This window comes from Ictalurus punctatus, chromosome 15 (assembly GCF_001660625.3).
Source record: "Ictalurus punctatus breed USDA103 chromosome 15, Coco_2.0, whole genome shotgun sequence".
NCBI lineage: Eukaryota > Metazoa > Chordata > Actinopteri > Siluriformes > Ictaluridae > Ictalurus > Ictalurus punctatus.
Genome location: NC_030430.2, coordinates 9,620,227 through 9,633,493, shown reverse-complemented (window position 1 = coordinate 9,633,493; position 13,267 = coordinate 9,620,227). Strand labels below are relative to the sequence as shown.

Sequence of the window (13,267 nt, the reverse complement as noted above, 5' to 3'; positions counted from 1 at the left end):
TGTGTAAGTAGGAAGCTTTTATTCTTACAGTTTGCCATGAGACTGAGCACTGCAATGTGTATGAGGAGAGTGGACGTGCCTCAGGTGGCCTGTTCCGAATATCCAAATGTGGCAGTATCCATATGCCTCTTATTATTGTTTGCACAGGGCTGATGAGACCTGGGGTGCCTTATGCCTGCTCTACTTTGTTCTGCTTGTTTCTAGACTCTGGAACCTGTGCTCTTATCTCTAGGGCTTCTTTGGCCGCAAAGAGTGACTCTGGTATATTGGGCAGGTTCCAAGAGTTGTCTTGCATGCATATAGCATCGCCAACTGTGCTAAACATTCCTTGATCCAGCCAAGAGACAGATTGGTGTAGAGCCACCCTGCATCCTGGCCCAAGTACCAGAAGTGCAGTTTCAATTGCTGCTGACTGGAGTGACCAATCCAGTGTGAGCATGTGACAGTGTTGAAAGTTGTCTGTCACTTGTCAGAATCTTGTCTGTGTGCCTGCACTCAGTGCTTGGGCAGTGTACACCTGAGCATAGGTCTTCACTTGGTGAAACAACAAGGCAACAAAATCATCATCATTCCTGTCCATGGGTGTATGTTAGCAGTACTAACTTCAGTGCACCCTTCAAAACAACAGTATAGACATCAAAAAGGTTTGCAAACAAAATTTAATAGAATGATAGATTGCATTATAATATTTCTTTGAAAGACAGGAAAAATGCATGCTTTACACTGAAGGCATTATAATGAAGAATGAAACTATCACTTGCTTAACCCCTGAAAAAAATACGTACTACATTGTAAGATTGGTTTGTTATTCTATATAGGTGTGTTATGGACATTACATTTATGTTTAACTGCCAATTTCAGTACAACAGAAGTTGATGAAGAAATGAGCATTTTAAAAAAAGATATTAGCACCTCAAGTCCTAGCGAAATAATCAAAAGTAACAATGTGTGTTACCATCACCGAACAGTAGTTGCGCTAGAAACCATTCGAAAGAGGTCAAGGGTCATAAGGAAGTACGATTGGGGAAGTTCCGGTAATAGACATTGCAAAGGCAGAGTGATGATGAGTGCTGCAGTGAAACAGCCGTCTAAAATACCTACCAAAAGTTCATCTGGGCCTGGCGGGGGAAATGTTCCGAGTGGTCCCGCTCTTCCTTTGGCATCCCCACTCATGGGCAAAAAGAAGAAGCCATTTCTTGGAATGCCAGCGCCTCTCGGCTATGTTCCCGGTCTGGGCAGAGGGTAAGGATATAACAAGATAGCCTTATGCTGCGTTCGTGACGAATTTGTCGCTTGTAATGCGCCGCTTTCAGCTGGTAAAAGCCACCGAAAACGCTTTAAAAAACTAGAAAATTCAAGTCGTCAACTCTGGGGTAGTGTTTCAAGTACCAATTCCTTACCTGTTTACGGAGTGACATTAAATCAACATGGCGGGGCACACTCTGAACAGTGTAACGTTCCCCTATTGTACTTTTAAATTAGGTTATCAGTATTGGCTCTAGATAATTTAATATACAGATCCAATACTTTATTTTTTAAAAATCTACAACAACGACTATACTAGCTGCTGTTTTGAGAAGGTAAGCATCAATAATTGAGTTATGACTAACGTTAGACGGCTAGCTTGTTGCTAAGCTAATCACTATTGTGAGGTGGTTGGCTTGTAACTGCAAACCTGCGGTTGAATTATTATTATTATTATTTTGTTTGTTTGTTTGTTTTTAACTTTACGTACAACTTTACCACTCTAACAGAGCGAACAAAAGACACGCTTTCGTGGAGGCGTCAGAAACAAGTACAGAAACAATGGTTATGGTTAAATAAATAATAAAATAAATCCAGAGACAAAAATTTGAGGTTATACGTTGAGCAATTTTTGACATTTAAAGGATTTTGTTTTTTTTCTGACCATCATTGATATAACAAGAATTATAGTCTCCAAAATAAGATTATTTTGCATATAAAGTAGATTTTTTTTTTTTTTTTACCAAGGATAATAAATAATCTACTGAATCTGAGAGTTTGTGTTGTAATACAAAAAAAAAAAATATTGAAAGTGTGTGTATTCTGGGTTTTTTCTCTGAGCGATAATTATATAACTCGTTCCGAAACATTCGAACATAAACAAGTTCACAAAAAACATGTTCAATAAGTCACAAAAAGCATTTTTTTGTGTTTGTGTGAGGGTGCTTTATCTGTTTTGGTTAGTTAAGAAGAAAGGGAAGTACTTGTTTGTTTATCTGTATTTTATTTGTGGAGGTAAGGTAGCTTCTTCATGTACAGTTATTTGGTTTTATTTTGGTGTTTGTCTACCTTAATATATTTCCAGTGACTTTGTTTTATCCACTTTACAATATATCTAGGGCTGCAACCAACGATTATTTTCATAATCGATTACTTGGCTGATTACTTTTTCAATTAATCAGATGGGGGCGACTTTCAGTACAATTCTTTCGTTTATTTAAAATTAAATCCACAAACTGAGTGTTACAAATATAAACTTCAGACTAAAACTTTACACAACTGTTTGTCCAATTATATAAGACTGAAAAGAACCCAATACACACACACACCAGAATATATATTATTCATTTAGCACTGTAGTTTAACTCAGTGCTTTTATTGCATCATAAAAAGTAATGCATAAATTCTACTTTTTATATATATATATATATATATATATATATATATATATATATATATATATATATATATATACACACACACACACATGTATATGGATGCACATGAAGCACAGAATTAAATTGCAGTCCTAAATTAATAATAGAAACTTTCACTGCCCCTTATAGCTTCTGTTACTCACTTCTTTTTGACACTGTTTTATTTCTGTTTACTTTATAATGTGTACATGTATGTGTCTGTGTATATTTAATAGTATTTATGCATTGTGTTTTTATGGATGCACAAAAAGCACTGAATTAAACTACAGTCCTAAATTAATAATAAAAACTCCCTATCACTTCACCTTATGGTTTCTGTTCGACTCGCTGCTTTTAGACATATTGTTTTACTTTTGATCATAGTGTTATAATTAGACATTACAGATCTTACTTGCGCTTCCACTGCAAGTGAGGAGCAATGTGCCCTCGTTACTAATAGATCACTTCCGTTATAATAAACGACAGCAGTTGCACTGCAAGCGTGCAAATACAGCATATAATGACTAACTTAAATTAACCCAATCCTCTTAAGCAACTTGCACCAGTTTCTCCAACCCCTTACATTTTGTGGAGCATTTTGGATACAAGCATAAGTTTGTAAGTTTGCATCACTGTCATGCTTCACTGCTACACAAACTCCGCTTTGTAAAGTTTTATCTTCTCTGCGGTGTGTAAAAAATGCCCCCCTGCCTTAGAGGACTTGGAGGTTGCACACTTTATTCCTCAGTCACTTGATGATTATGCCTCCGTCTGATGGTGACTCAGGTCACGTTGGGAATAAAAGGTAACGTTGGCATAAACAGTAAACTGAAAAAAGTCTTTGTTCGTGACTCTGGGTATCTGCTAATGCTAGCGGTGTCACATTAAATGTGTATGTTGTCATGTACCTCTGATTAGGAAGCGGCTTATACTTCCGGTTAATAAAAAACTAATGTGTTCCATTTGAGATATCACCTTTCTAAAATTCATACACTAGACCAGTGGTTCTCAACCTTTTGTGAGCTCTGGACCCCTAGTATATCTCAAACAATCCACAAGGATTGTGAACAATTATAGCTATATATTTAAGTAATTTCTATACATGTTGCTTTATTTTATTAATATTTAACTTTAATAATATTAACATTGGACATTTAAAATTGAATCAAAACATTTCAAGATTTTTTTTTTTTTTTTTTTACATATTATTGTTGGTGTGACATTTAATTTGACTCGATAAATTATCTTTTGTTTATTTTATCCATCAATGCGACACTTGAACTTCTACAACTCATAGATTTTTGCAAATTATCATTTCATTTGTAAATAAATTTAAAATAAAATCCATTGTGATATTTGTGAATGCACGCAAATAACCAAATTGGTCTCATTTGGATATATTTTGATCCATTTAACAAAAAAAAAAATCTATATTTAAACATTTTTAAAACTTTCCCATGGACCCACTGCAATTACACCACTGACCACTAGGGGTACCCCGCACTAGACCACTAGACGGTAGTGTAAGTGCCTAGTGTAAGTGCATAGTATGTAATTTGGGACACACCTTTGGTATTTACTCTCCCATGTGTGTTTTCAGAAAAGAAGTAACATAATGAGTAAATGTACACATTTTGCTTTTCTAGGGTGTATTGCGATATTTCCTAAGTTATACCGAAATGGCCTGTAGTACATTACTGTTCAACTGTTTCACACTATCAAGGATTCACAATAGATCCGTAGAGTAGCCATCTGAAGGGTAGTTACCATAGACTGTCGCATATACGTGCACTCCGTATTCTAACGTGGCTGGCTTGACTGCAGTCTGAAAGATTGAGTTAAATCAATGGCTGTGTGCTGTGATTGATGTAAATCATACCTGTGACAAATCAATTCAAGCATGCCATATGGTGTTCTGGCAGTGGCATAATCAAAAATTGATTTCGCCGGGATGAGGTAATATACAAAATAAAGTCACAATTGGTTTCCTGATTTGTATTTTTTGAATACCAATTAATTTGGTGATTGTGATGTGCCCATGCCTTTCAGGTGGATATCTGATAGCAGTAACAGTGATGATTAACAAAATATATTATTTAGCCTAATCATTTAAGTTGCAGTCAACCATCAAACAATCTTTCCATATTAATAATATTAGCATGAAATTTGACACTGCAACAAGATATGTTAATAATAGGGGAAAATTACAAGTTCAATCCGTACAAGGTTTTGTAGAGTTTTTTTTTTTTTTTTTTTTGCGGCCAGAAATGCTTGATTTTGCTGCGGCTTTTTTCAAAATGTGCTGTGGAATTTGCTGGTTTTTTTTGTGTTTTTTTGCAGAAAAGTACTTGCATTGGCGAAATCACAGTTGCACGAAATAGTTTTGCATGGTCTTTCGCAGTGATGTTTGTTGGTAAAACCTTTAAGCTGTACTCATGTTCAATGCACATGAAACAAAGAGCGCTTTGGCTGAATTTGCATTGTGATGGCACATGCTGCTTTGTGATGATGTCTTGGCCCAAATTTGTGGAAAATCTGCCGCAATTTAGAAAAATTGCAAGATCCTCCGACTATTGCGGAGTTTCCTTGAATTTGCGATGATTTCTGCGATTGCAAAATCCTGGAGGGACTACCTTATATTATAAATTCAGATCTACAGTGCTGTCAAATTATTTGCCTCCATCCTGATTTCTTCTGTTTTTGTGTATCTCGTCCTTAATTATTTCAGAAATTAAAACAAATTCTAAGATAAAACAAAAGCAACCTCAGTAAACACAAAATAAAGTTTTTAAATGATAGTTATTTATTGAAGCAAAAAGTTCAAGTCCAGTACCAAATGGGCCTGTGTGAAAATGTATTTGCCCTGTAGTTACTAATTCCTCAAATATTTGAAACTGCATTCATTATGGGTTTCAGCTGGACAAGACGCAAGAAGGCTGAATACTGCCAGCCCTATTCAATCAAATCAACACTTTTATATAGAACTTTTTCAACAGCATGAGTTTGATTAGAAGGTCTTACCCAGTAACACCCTTTGCCAAAATTGAAAGAAATTCCAGAAATGATGAGGAAGAAGGTGATTTTAAAGAAGCTATTTTAAAGGCTCTGGGATTCCAAAGAACCACAGTGAGAAATGGAAAAACACTTTGCACAGCAGAGAACTTTTGCAGAAGTGGCCGGCTTTCCAAAATTCCTCCAAGAGCACAGCAATGACTCCTCCAGCAAGTCATAAGAGAGCCAAGGACAACATCAAAGGACCTACAAGCCTCAATAAAGATTACTGTTCATGACGCCACTATCAAAAACGATCCATGGAAGTATGGCAAGGCTAAGACCACTGATAACCCAGAAGAACATTAAGGCTTTGCAGTGCGCAACCGTTTTACAGCAAACAAGTGAGCATGGCTGCGTCCGAAAAGCGTATTTGCCTACTATATAGTAGGCGAAATACGTGCATCTCGACTACTATATAGACGGTAAGTACGTGGTTTGGGACGCAGCCTACGGTTTCAAGCAGTCATCTATTTGCACGTACAGCATGACAAAGAATTAACCGCACTTGAAGCGTTTGTAAAAATTAAAAATAAAAACACCCAAAACTGTATATGGTACCATAACGAAGGCGAACTGTATGTTGACAGGTGAAACACTAAAGAGACCTTTCTTCTGACTCCAGAAGAAACACCAGAAGAAAGATGCCTAGGGTGCCTGCTCACCTCCATGATGATGCCATAGGCCTGCTGCAGGGAGGCATGAGTACTGCAGATGTAGCCAGAGCCATAAACTGCAATGTCCGCCGCATAAGACAGGAAGGACAGCTGATTGTCCTTACAGTGGCAAACCATGAAAGGATGCATTGCATCAAAGGATGAGATGCTCTGTAGTAGGCTACTTAAAGCAGCTGGTGGCCTCACCAGATACTGACTGTTACGTTTGATATTGACACCTGGTTTGTTCAGGAACTCATTATTCCATTTCTGCTCGTCTAATGTCTGTGAAAGTTGTTCAGCCTCCATTTTTCCAAACTCATCGGACCCCCGGTATTCCCGTTGCGGACGATGAAAATTCCCAAAAACTCCCATTCACTTACATTGAGGGAATGTTCAGAGCCTGGTGTTACGACCCAGTCTAGGTTAAGCTGTGCAGAGTAACTATCTTGTGATTCAAAGGAAATGATTTTTAAATAAGGGAAGCCAGGAACGACAAACACCAGCAGGTTTCAATAAAAGTTGTGGTATACTGTAAAATAGGCAAGTGTATATATAACTGTACATCGAACCAACACAAGGCGTATCTTCAGTGTGAGCCAAGGCCAAAATAACAAACAAAAGATTGCTTTGGTTAGGGAGCTTGTGTACTTCCCTAATCCAAAAAACAAAGACAAAAGTACTCCACTCCCAAAAGAAATGGCAGGCACACCCCTACTGCCGGTAAACCGAGTGAAACATGTATGCAGCGGTGAATATAGTGCACATAAACAGGTACAGGGATAACCAAACTCCGTCAGAACCAGAACAAAAGATACTATAGACACAAGGGCAAGCAGCATGAACCAACCACCAAATCACATGTAAACACCTCCATCATCCTCCCCTCTCTCTTCGCCGCTTCCTCTTTAAATATGGCAATATGTCATCATGGGAGGTGGGTGCAAGGCAGGCTGGAAACTCTGGGAGGGAGTTCGGACCTGCACACATGGCACAATGCACACAAGAAAAGGCTTCCCATCCCAAAGTTTAGCGGATTGTAACACTGGCTTCAACTGTCAACTCATACATGCATACTAAGTGTTGGCACCCTATCAAGAGTTTTACCTCTACAAACACCACTCTCATTTTCTTCAGGAAATGTAAATGTCTGGTTATTATTGTTTGTGAAATAGCCTTTGTGATAGTCAGTTTTAACCAAGTTCATATTCTTCTACTGCTGGAAAAAATCTATAGCGCATAAGCTACCGCATAAAGTGGACACCATGAAAATGCTGGTTTAAAGAAGTGTTTGCTTAGAAACAAGCTTGACCAATCAGAATTCGATTTGACTTTACCTTAGGCAGCAGAGGGGGTATTTTTCATTTTCTAAACAGCAATGTTTCTCAAGTCTCTAACACAGGTTATGAAATGGGTGAGGTAATTTATCCCTACCTGGAGAGATGACTTTGACAGGTCATGTTCACAGCTCTGTACACTTGTAAAACGCTGTAGGTAGCTATATTGCTACCCAGCATAAGCTTACGTTTCTGCCACAGATAATCACGTTTATTGCATATGTACTATTAAGTTCGTAATTTTAGACAACATAGAAACAGAAACTTTGACATGTTGCTTGAGCATGTAACTCTTAGTGAATTTAAAGCAACTTGTTATACAACTAGAAAAGTAGTTTTCTATTTTTATATTGTGATTTTTATATTGTGATTTTTATATTGTGATTTTTATATTGTGATTTTAAGAAAGTGATTGCCTTCAGGCATGGTGCACTTCTGTCCCATGACACAAGCAAACACCATCACAACATGAAGGCAAACATGATGTTGAAAAATTAAGTTTATGCATTTGCTTCTTTTCACTGAACACTGATGAGGGTATATTTTTTCTAAATAATTAAACCACAGTTGAAACAAATGTCCTTTTTTTTTCTCCTGGCATTTAGCTTTTTTACTTGGACAAGTGAATGTCAATTCATAAGTTTTACACTAATTTAACTAGTTTATCTTGTAAATATTGCAACTAAATTATAAGTATTAAGATATATTTGATTATTTGCATTCTTATCTGATTTTATTTTTATTTATAGGTTCAGCCAGTTAGATTTAAGTGTAATTTAGCTAGTTAGCAGCTTAACTGCTTTTAACTCAACATGGTAGATACTACTAATTTTATTTACCTGATTTTGGAAAAGAGTCTTGATGTCCTTACTTATGAGGAGAGCCTGAGAATTAAAGAATTAAACAGGAAGACCAACAGATAAAATGGAACACACAAATATAGATATCGACTCGCTGTCCACTTTAGCCATGATATTACCTCCACCGTGCTTGATTGATAAGCTTGTATGTTTTAGATCCTGAGCAGATCCTTTCTTTCTACACTCTTTGGCCTTTCAATCACATTAGTAGAGGCTAATCTTGGTTCTAGAACTTATGTGGTTCATCTGTGTTTTCTCTGCGAATTCCAAGCTGCCCTTCCAATTTTTGCTGCTAAGTGGTTTGCATCTTGTGGTATGGCCTCTATATATTTTTGCATTCAAAGGCTTCTTCAGATGGTGGATTGTGATACCTTCACTCCTGCACTGTGGAGATTGTTGATGCCACTGACTGTTGTTTTGGGGGGGGTTCTTCACAACTCTGTTAGTATACCAGTGGGATCTTTCTCTTTCAGGACATTTCAAATTTGTTGTCTTGGGTATGCTCAGTGTTTGTTTGTGCAATGGCTCTGTTCTATTTTCCCTCTTTTCTCAGCTTCAAAATGGCTTTTTCTCCTACAGACAGCTCTCTGGTTTTTGTCATAAAATCTAGCCTGTACCTATAATTGGCTTCTCCAAGGTGCCCAGGCTAGTGATTTTGTCTGCCCCTCTCTGTCTACTCGGTGTATTCATTTTCGTGGTGGTGGGGTGTTTTTGTTGGTTTTTTTTAGTTTTTTTCCTCCCTCCCCAAATGGTCTTCACTTGCCATCTTCCTGTAGCCTGCCACCATAGTTGTTTAAACATTATTCTTCCAAGCGCATTTCAGAATCGTGCAGCCTGAATGGTTGTTTTATGGTGGCTTTACCCTAATCACGCGTGCTGCATGGTCAGACTTTCTGTTGGCTATTAATGTAATAATAAACAGTAAGTAAATTAGAAATGAATGTTCAGTAAATTTGGATATACTAAAGCCATAATGTTTGCATCATGGATATTTAAAAAAATAAATCTGCACTCTTTACTTTTACTTCAGTGTTACCAAGGAAAACTTTATCATCCGGCACTATGACTTACTTTTGTTAAATGTCCAGTAGTCTACGGCAGTTGCAAGTTTGTTTGGTGTCTCCTTTAGTGCCACAGGTTTCACCACACGATCTGACATTGGTCCTGCTCGAGATGCGAATGATCCAGTGGATGACCGCCATGCACCGCCGGGGAAGAGGACAGTGGGTGATCAAATGAAGAAGAGTAGCCAGGATGACGATGACGAGGACTTGAACGACACCAACTATGATGAGGTAGCTGCTAGCTGCTCTTGCCTATTTCTGCAAACAAATTAACAGCACACGGACTGTTTAAACCAATTTCATTAGGGCCATTTTCACTGACCAGCTTCAGTCATAAGTTAATTAGATGTAAATCATAATGTAAACTGTAAAATCATTAAGCAGTCATATATCCACTGATCACTTTATTAGGAAAACTATACTAATGCCTTCAAACCAGCCTTAACTGTTTTTTGGAAACATTCCTTTGAGATTCTGGTCCATGTTGCATCATGCAGTTCTTGCAAAATTTTTCAGTTGCACTTTCATGCTGCTAATCTCTTGTTCTACCACATCTCAAAGGTGTCCTATTGGGATCAGATCTGGGTACTCGGAAAGCCCCTGAAAACGCTGAATTTATTGTCATATACATATGTGTGTGTGTATGTGTATATATATATATATATATATATATATATATATATATATATATATATATATATATATATATATATATATATATATATATATGTATATATATATATATATATATATGCAGATGTATGTGTGTATATGTGTGTGTATATATATATATATATATATATATATACACACAGATGTGTGTGTATATATATATATATATATATATATATATATATATATATATATATATATATATATATATATATATATATACACACACACAGATGTGTGTGTGTGTGTATATATATATATATATATACACACACAGATGTGTGTGTGTATATATATATATATATATATATATATATATATATATATAATGTATGTTTATATGTGTGTTTTTTATATGTATGTGTGTGTATATATATATATATATATATATATATATATATATATATATATATATATATATATATATATATATATATATATATATATTACATAGTACACACATTTATTTATTTATCTATTTATTTATTTATTTATACTTACACATACAGGTGTGTGTGTGCGCGTACATGTACACACATTGTATGTAAATAATAGCTGCAACATGTGTACTTGGATTTGTTCAGGATAAAAACTTGACACTTTTAATATTTTTATGTGCTGTAGTTTAATGGGTATGCTGGTAGCCTGTTCTCAAGTGGGCCTTATGAGAAGGATGATGAAGAAGCAGATGCCATTTATGCAGCACTGGACAAGCGGATGGATGAGAGACGGAAGGAAAGAAGGTTGGCGCTTTCTTTTTTTTTTTTCTTTTTGTTTTTAAGACGGTAGACTAGAGTTAAACTGCCTTGCAATACTGTACGCCAGGTATATGTGTCATTGTCAGCATTGGTTTCTGTTTAAAAGGTGCATGATGGTATTTCGCTGTTACTGTTCACGATGATGTATTTTTTTTATAGTTACTTGGGTTGGTTTTCATTTAAACATTTTACATACTTTTTTTTTTTTTTTTTTTTAATTTCTCTTGCATAGAGAGTTGAGAGAAAAGGAGGAGATAGAGAAGTATCGTATGGAGCGGCCCAAGATCCAACAGCAGTTCTCAGATCTGAAGGTAAACTTTGTTCCCTGTACTTTCTTGTGGTCATGTTTTATTATATATATCAGTGGTTCTCAACCAGGGGGAGAAATTGGAAGGGGGGTGCAAATTGTTTTCAAGAAAGAAAAAAAAAGACATTTGGGTACTCTATTGTGTATTTTATTGATGTTCAAATAGAATGTGCATTAATGGAAAAACCCTGCGTTCCCTCTCCCTCTATTTCCTTTTTGCTGGGGAGAGGTGGAGCTTAGCCTGCCTTTTATCTAGCTGTCAGTGCAGACCAGTGTTGCCATCTTAGCGATGTTTAAAATTTAATTTATTTATTTACTTATTCTGCCCCACAAAAAACGCCTAGAGACAAATCTAGTGACTTATTGGACAAAACTTTCCAAATGTTGCCAGTACTGTCCTGCAAGCACGAGGTCTTACTTTACCGCTGCACTCGCACCTCTCTCTGTCCGCTCTGTTCAGTGAGTGGTTGAGAGCCAGGGCAGCACATCCCGTTGAAGGCACAGCAGCTGACATAGACCTAACTGTAAAAAGAAGCAAGCGCGTGTGGCCCACTGATTGATTTAACAATGTCGTGGCTAACGAGATGCGCCCTTCATCCCAATTTACGTAATTCATATGTAAATGTTTTTAGAATGCAAGACTAATGGAATGCAACCTGTTTTACATGTAAAATAGTACACATTATTACAGCCTAGTTCTCTTGTTCAAAGTAGTTATAGAGTTCAGAAACATTTTTGATAATTCATGTTCCGTACCTGTCCATTATATAGTTTTATAAAAGTTATTTTAAAAAATCATAAAGGTTATGAAAAGTAATTTTAAAAAGTACAAAAACTCACAATAAAAAAAAAACTATCAAAAATAGATTATAGATCAAGTTATATATAGATAGATTTTATATAGAATAGATAATCATTTATACCTGGTCTCCACCGTTGGGGGTGGGGGGGCCTTAGTTACAAAAGTTTGAGAACCTTTGATATATCATTGAGGTATATTGTGTGTGATAAAGTAACATGCAATGGATATAAAAAGCCAATCGACCCCTGCTACAATGTCAGGTATTGTGATGTAAAAAATGAAACCAAGCTTAATTATGTTAGAACATTTTCCACCCTCCATGTGAAATTACAACTGCGCCATGCGAGTGGCAGTCTGTTGCCGCAGCTTGTGTTGTACTTATGTATTTTTGAAAACATTGAACCTTTTTGTAATTCCAAAAAGTATAATAATCCCTTAATTCCAAAAGGTGTATTTGGTTTTTGTTTAAAAAAACAAAAAACCAACAACAACAAAAAAACACCCACATCACCAAAAGAACACCATACATATGGAGCAGTATGGTGGTGGCAGCAACATGCTTTAGGGCTGTTTTTCTTCAGCCAGAACTCTGACTTTTTTCAAGGTAGAGGGAATCATGAATAGCTACAAATACCAGTTGATTTTAGTGCAAAACCTTTAGGTGTCTGCTAGTAAGCTGAAAAGGAATTCGACTTTTTAGCATGACAATGACACAAGGTATACATCCAGATCAACAAAGGAATGGCTTAACCAAAGTTGTCATAAAGTCAAGAGTTGCTACAACAAAGTATTAGGTTACGGGTGTGCACGCGTATGCAACTAGGTTATTGACCAGGTTTCCCCCTTAAAAATGTGTTTCACATTAATTTTTATATGTTGTAATTTCACATTGAGGGTGTGAGAAGTTCATGATATGGTTTATCTTGGTTTAATTTTTTTTACATCACAAAAACCTGCCCTTTTAACAAGGGTTTGTAGACTTTTTATATCCATTGTATGCATGAAGACAATTAATTCTTATAGATTTCCCATTCTTGGTTTGTGTAGAGAAAGCTAGCTGAGGTGACGGAAGAAGAGTGGTTGAGTATTCCAGATGTGGG

General features: G+C 36.3%; 1 protein-coding gene across 1 annotated transcript in view; it reads left to right on the top strand.

Annotated features, from left to right (window-relative positions):
* Positions 1-1,013: 1,013 nt before the first annotated feature.
* prpf6 (PRP6 pre-mRNA processing factor 6 homolog (S. cerevisiae)) overlaps positions 1,014-13,267 on the top strand; it is a 50,577-nt gene continuing 38,323 nt past the window's right edge. Inside the window, exons 1-5 of the mRNA XM_017487483.3 lie at positions 1,014-1,242; positions 9,694-9,859; positions 10,925-11,043; positions 11,291-11,369; positions 13,215-13,267. The exon at positions 13,215-13,267 is cut by the window's right edge and continues 124 nt beyond it. Of these exons, the coding sequence (XP_017342972.1) occupies positions 1,061-1,242; positions 9,694-9,859; positions 10,925-11,043; positions 11,291-11,369; positions 13,215-13,267 (599 nt within the window). The 5' untranslated portion in view covers positions 1,014-1,060. The remainder of the gene's footprint in view (positions 1,243-9,693; positions 9,860-10,924; positions 11,044-11,290; positions 11,370-13,214) is intronic.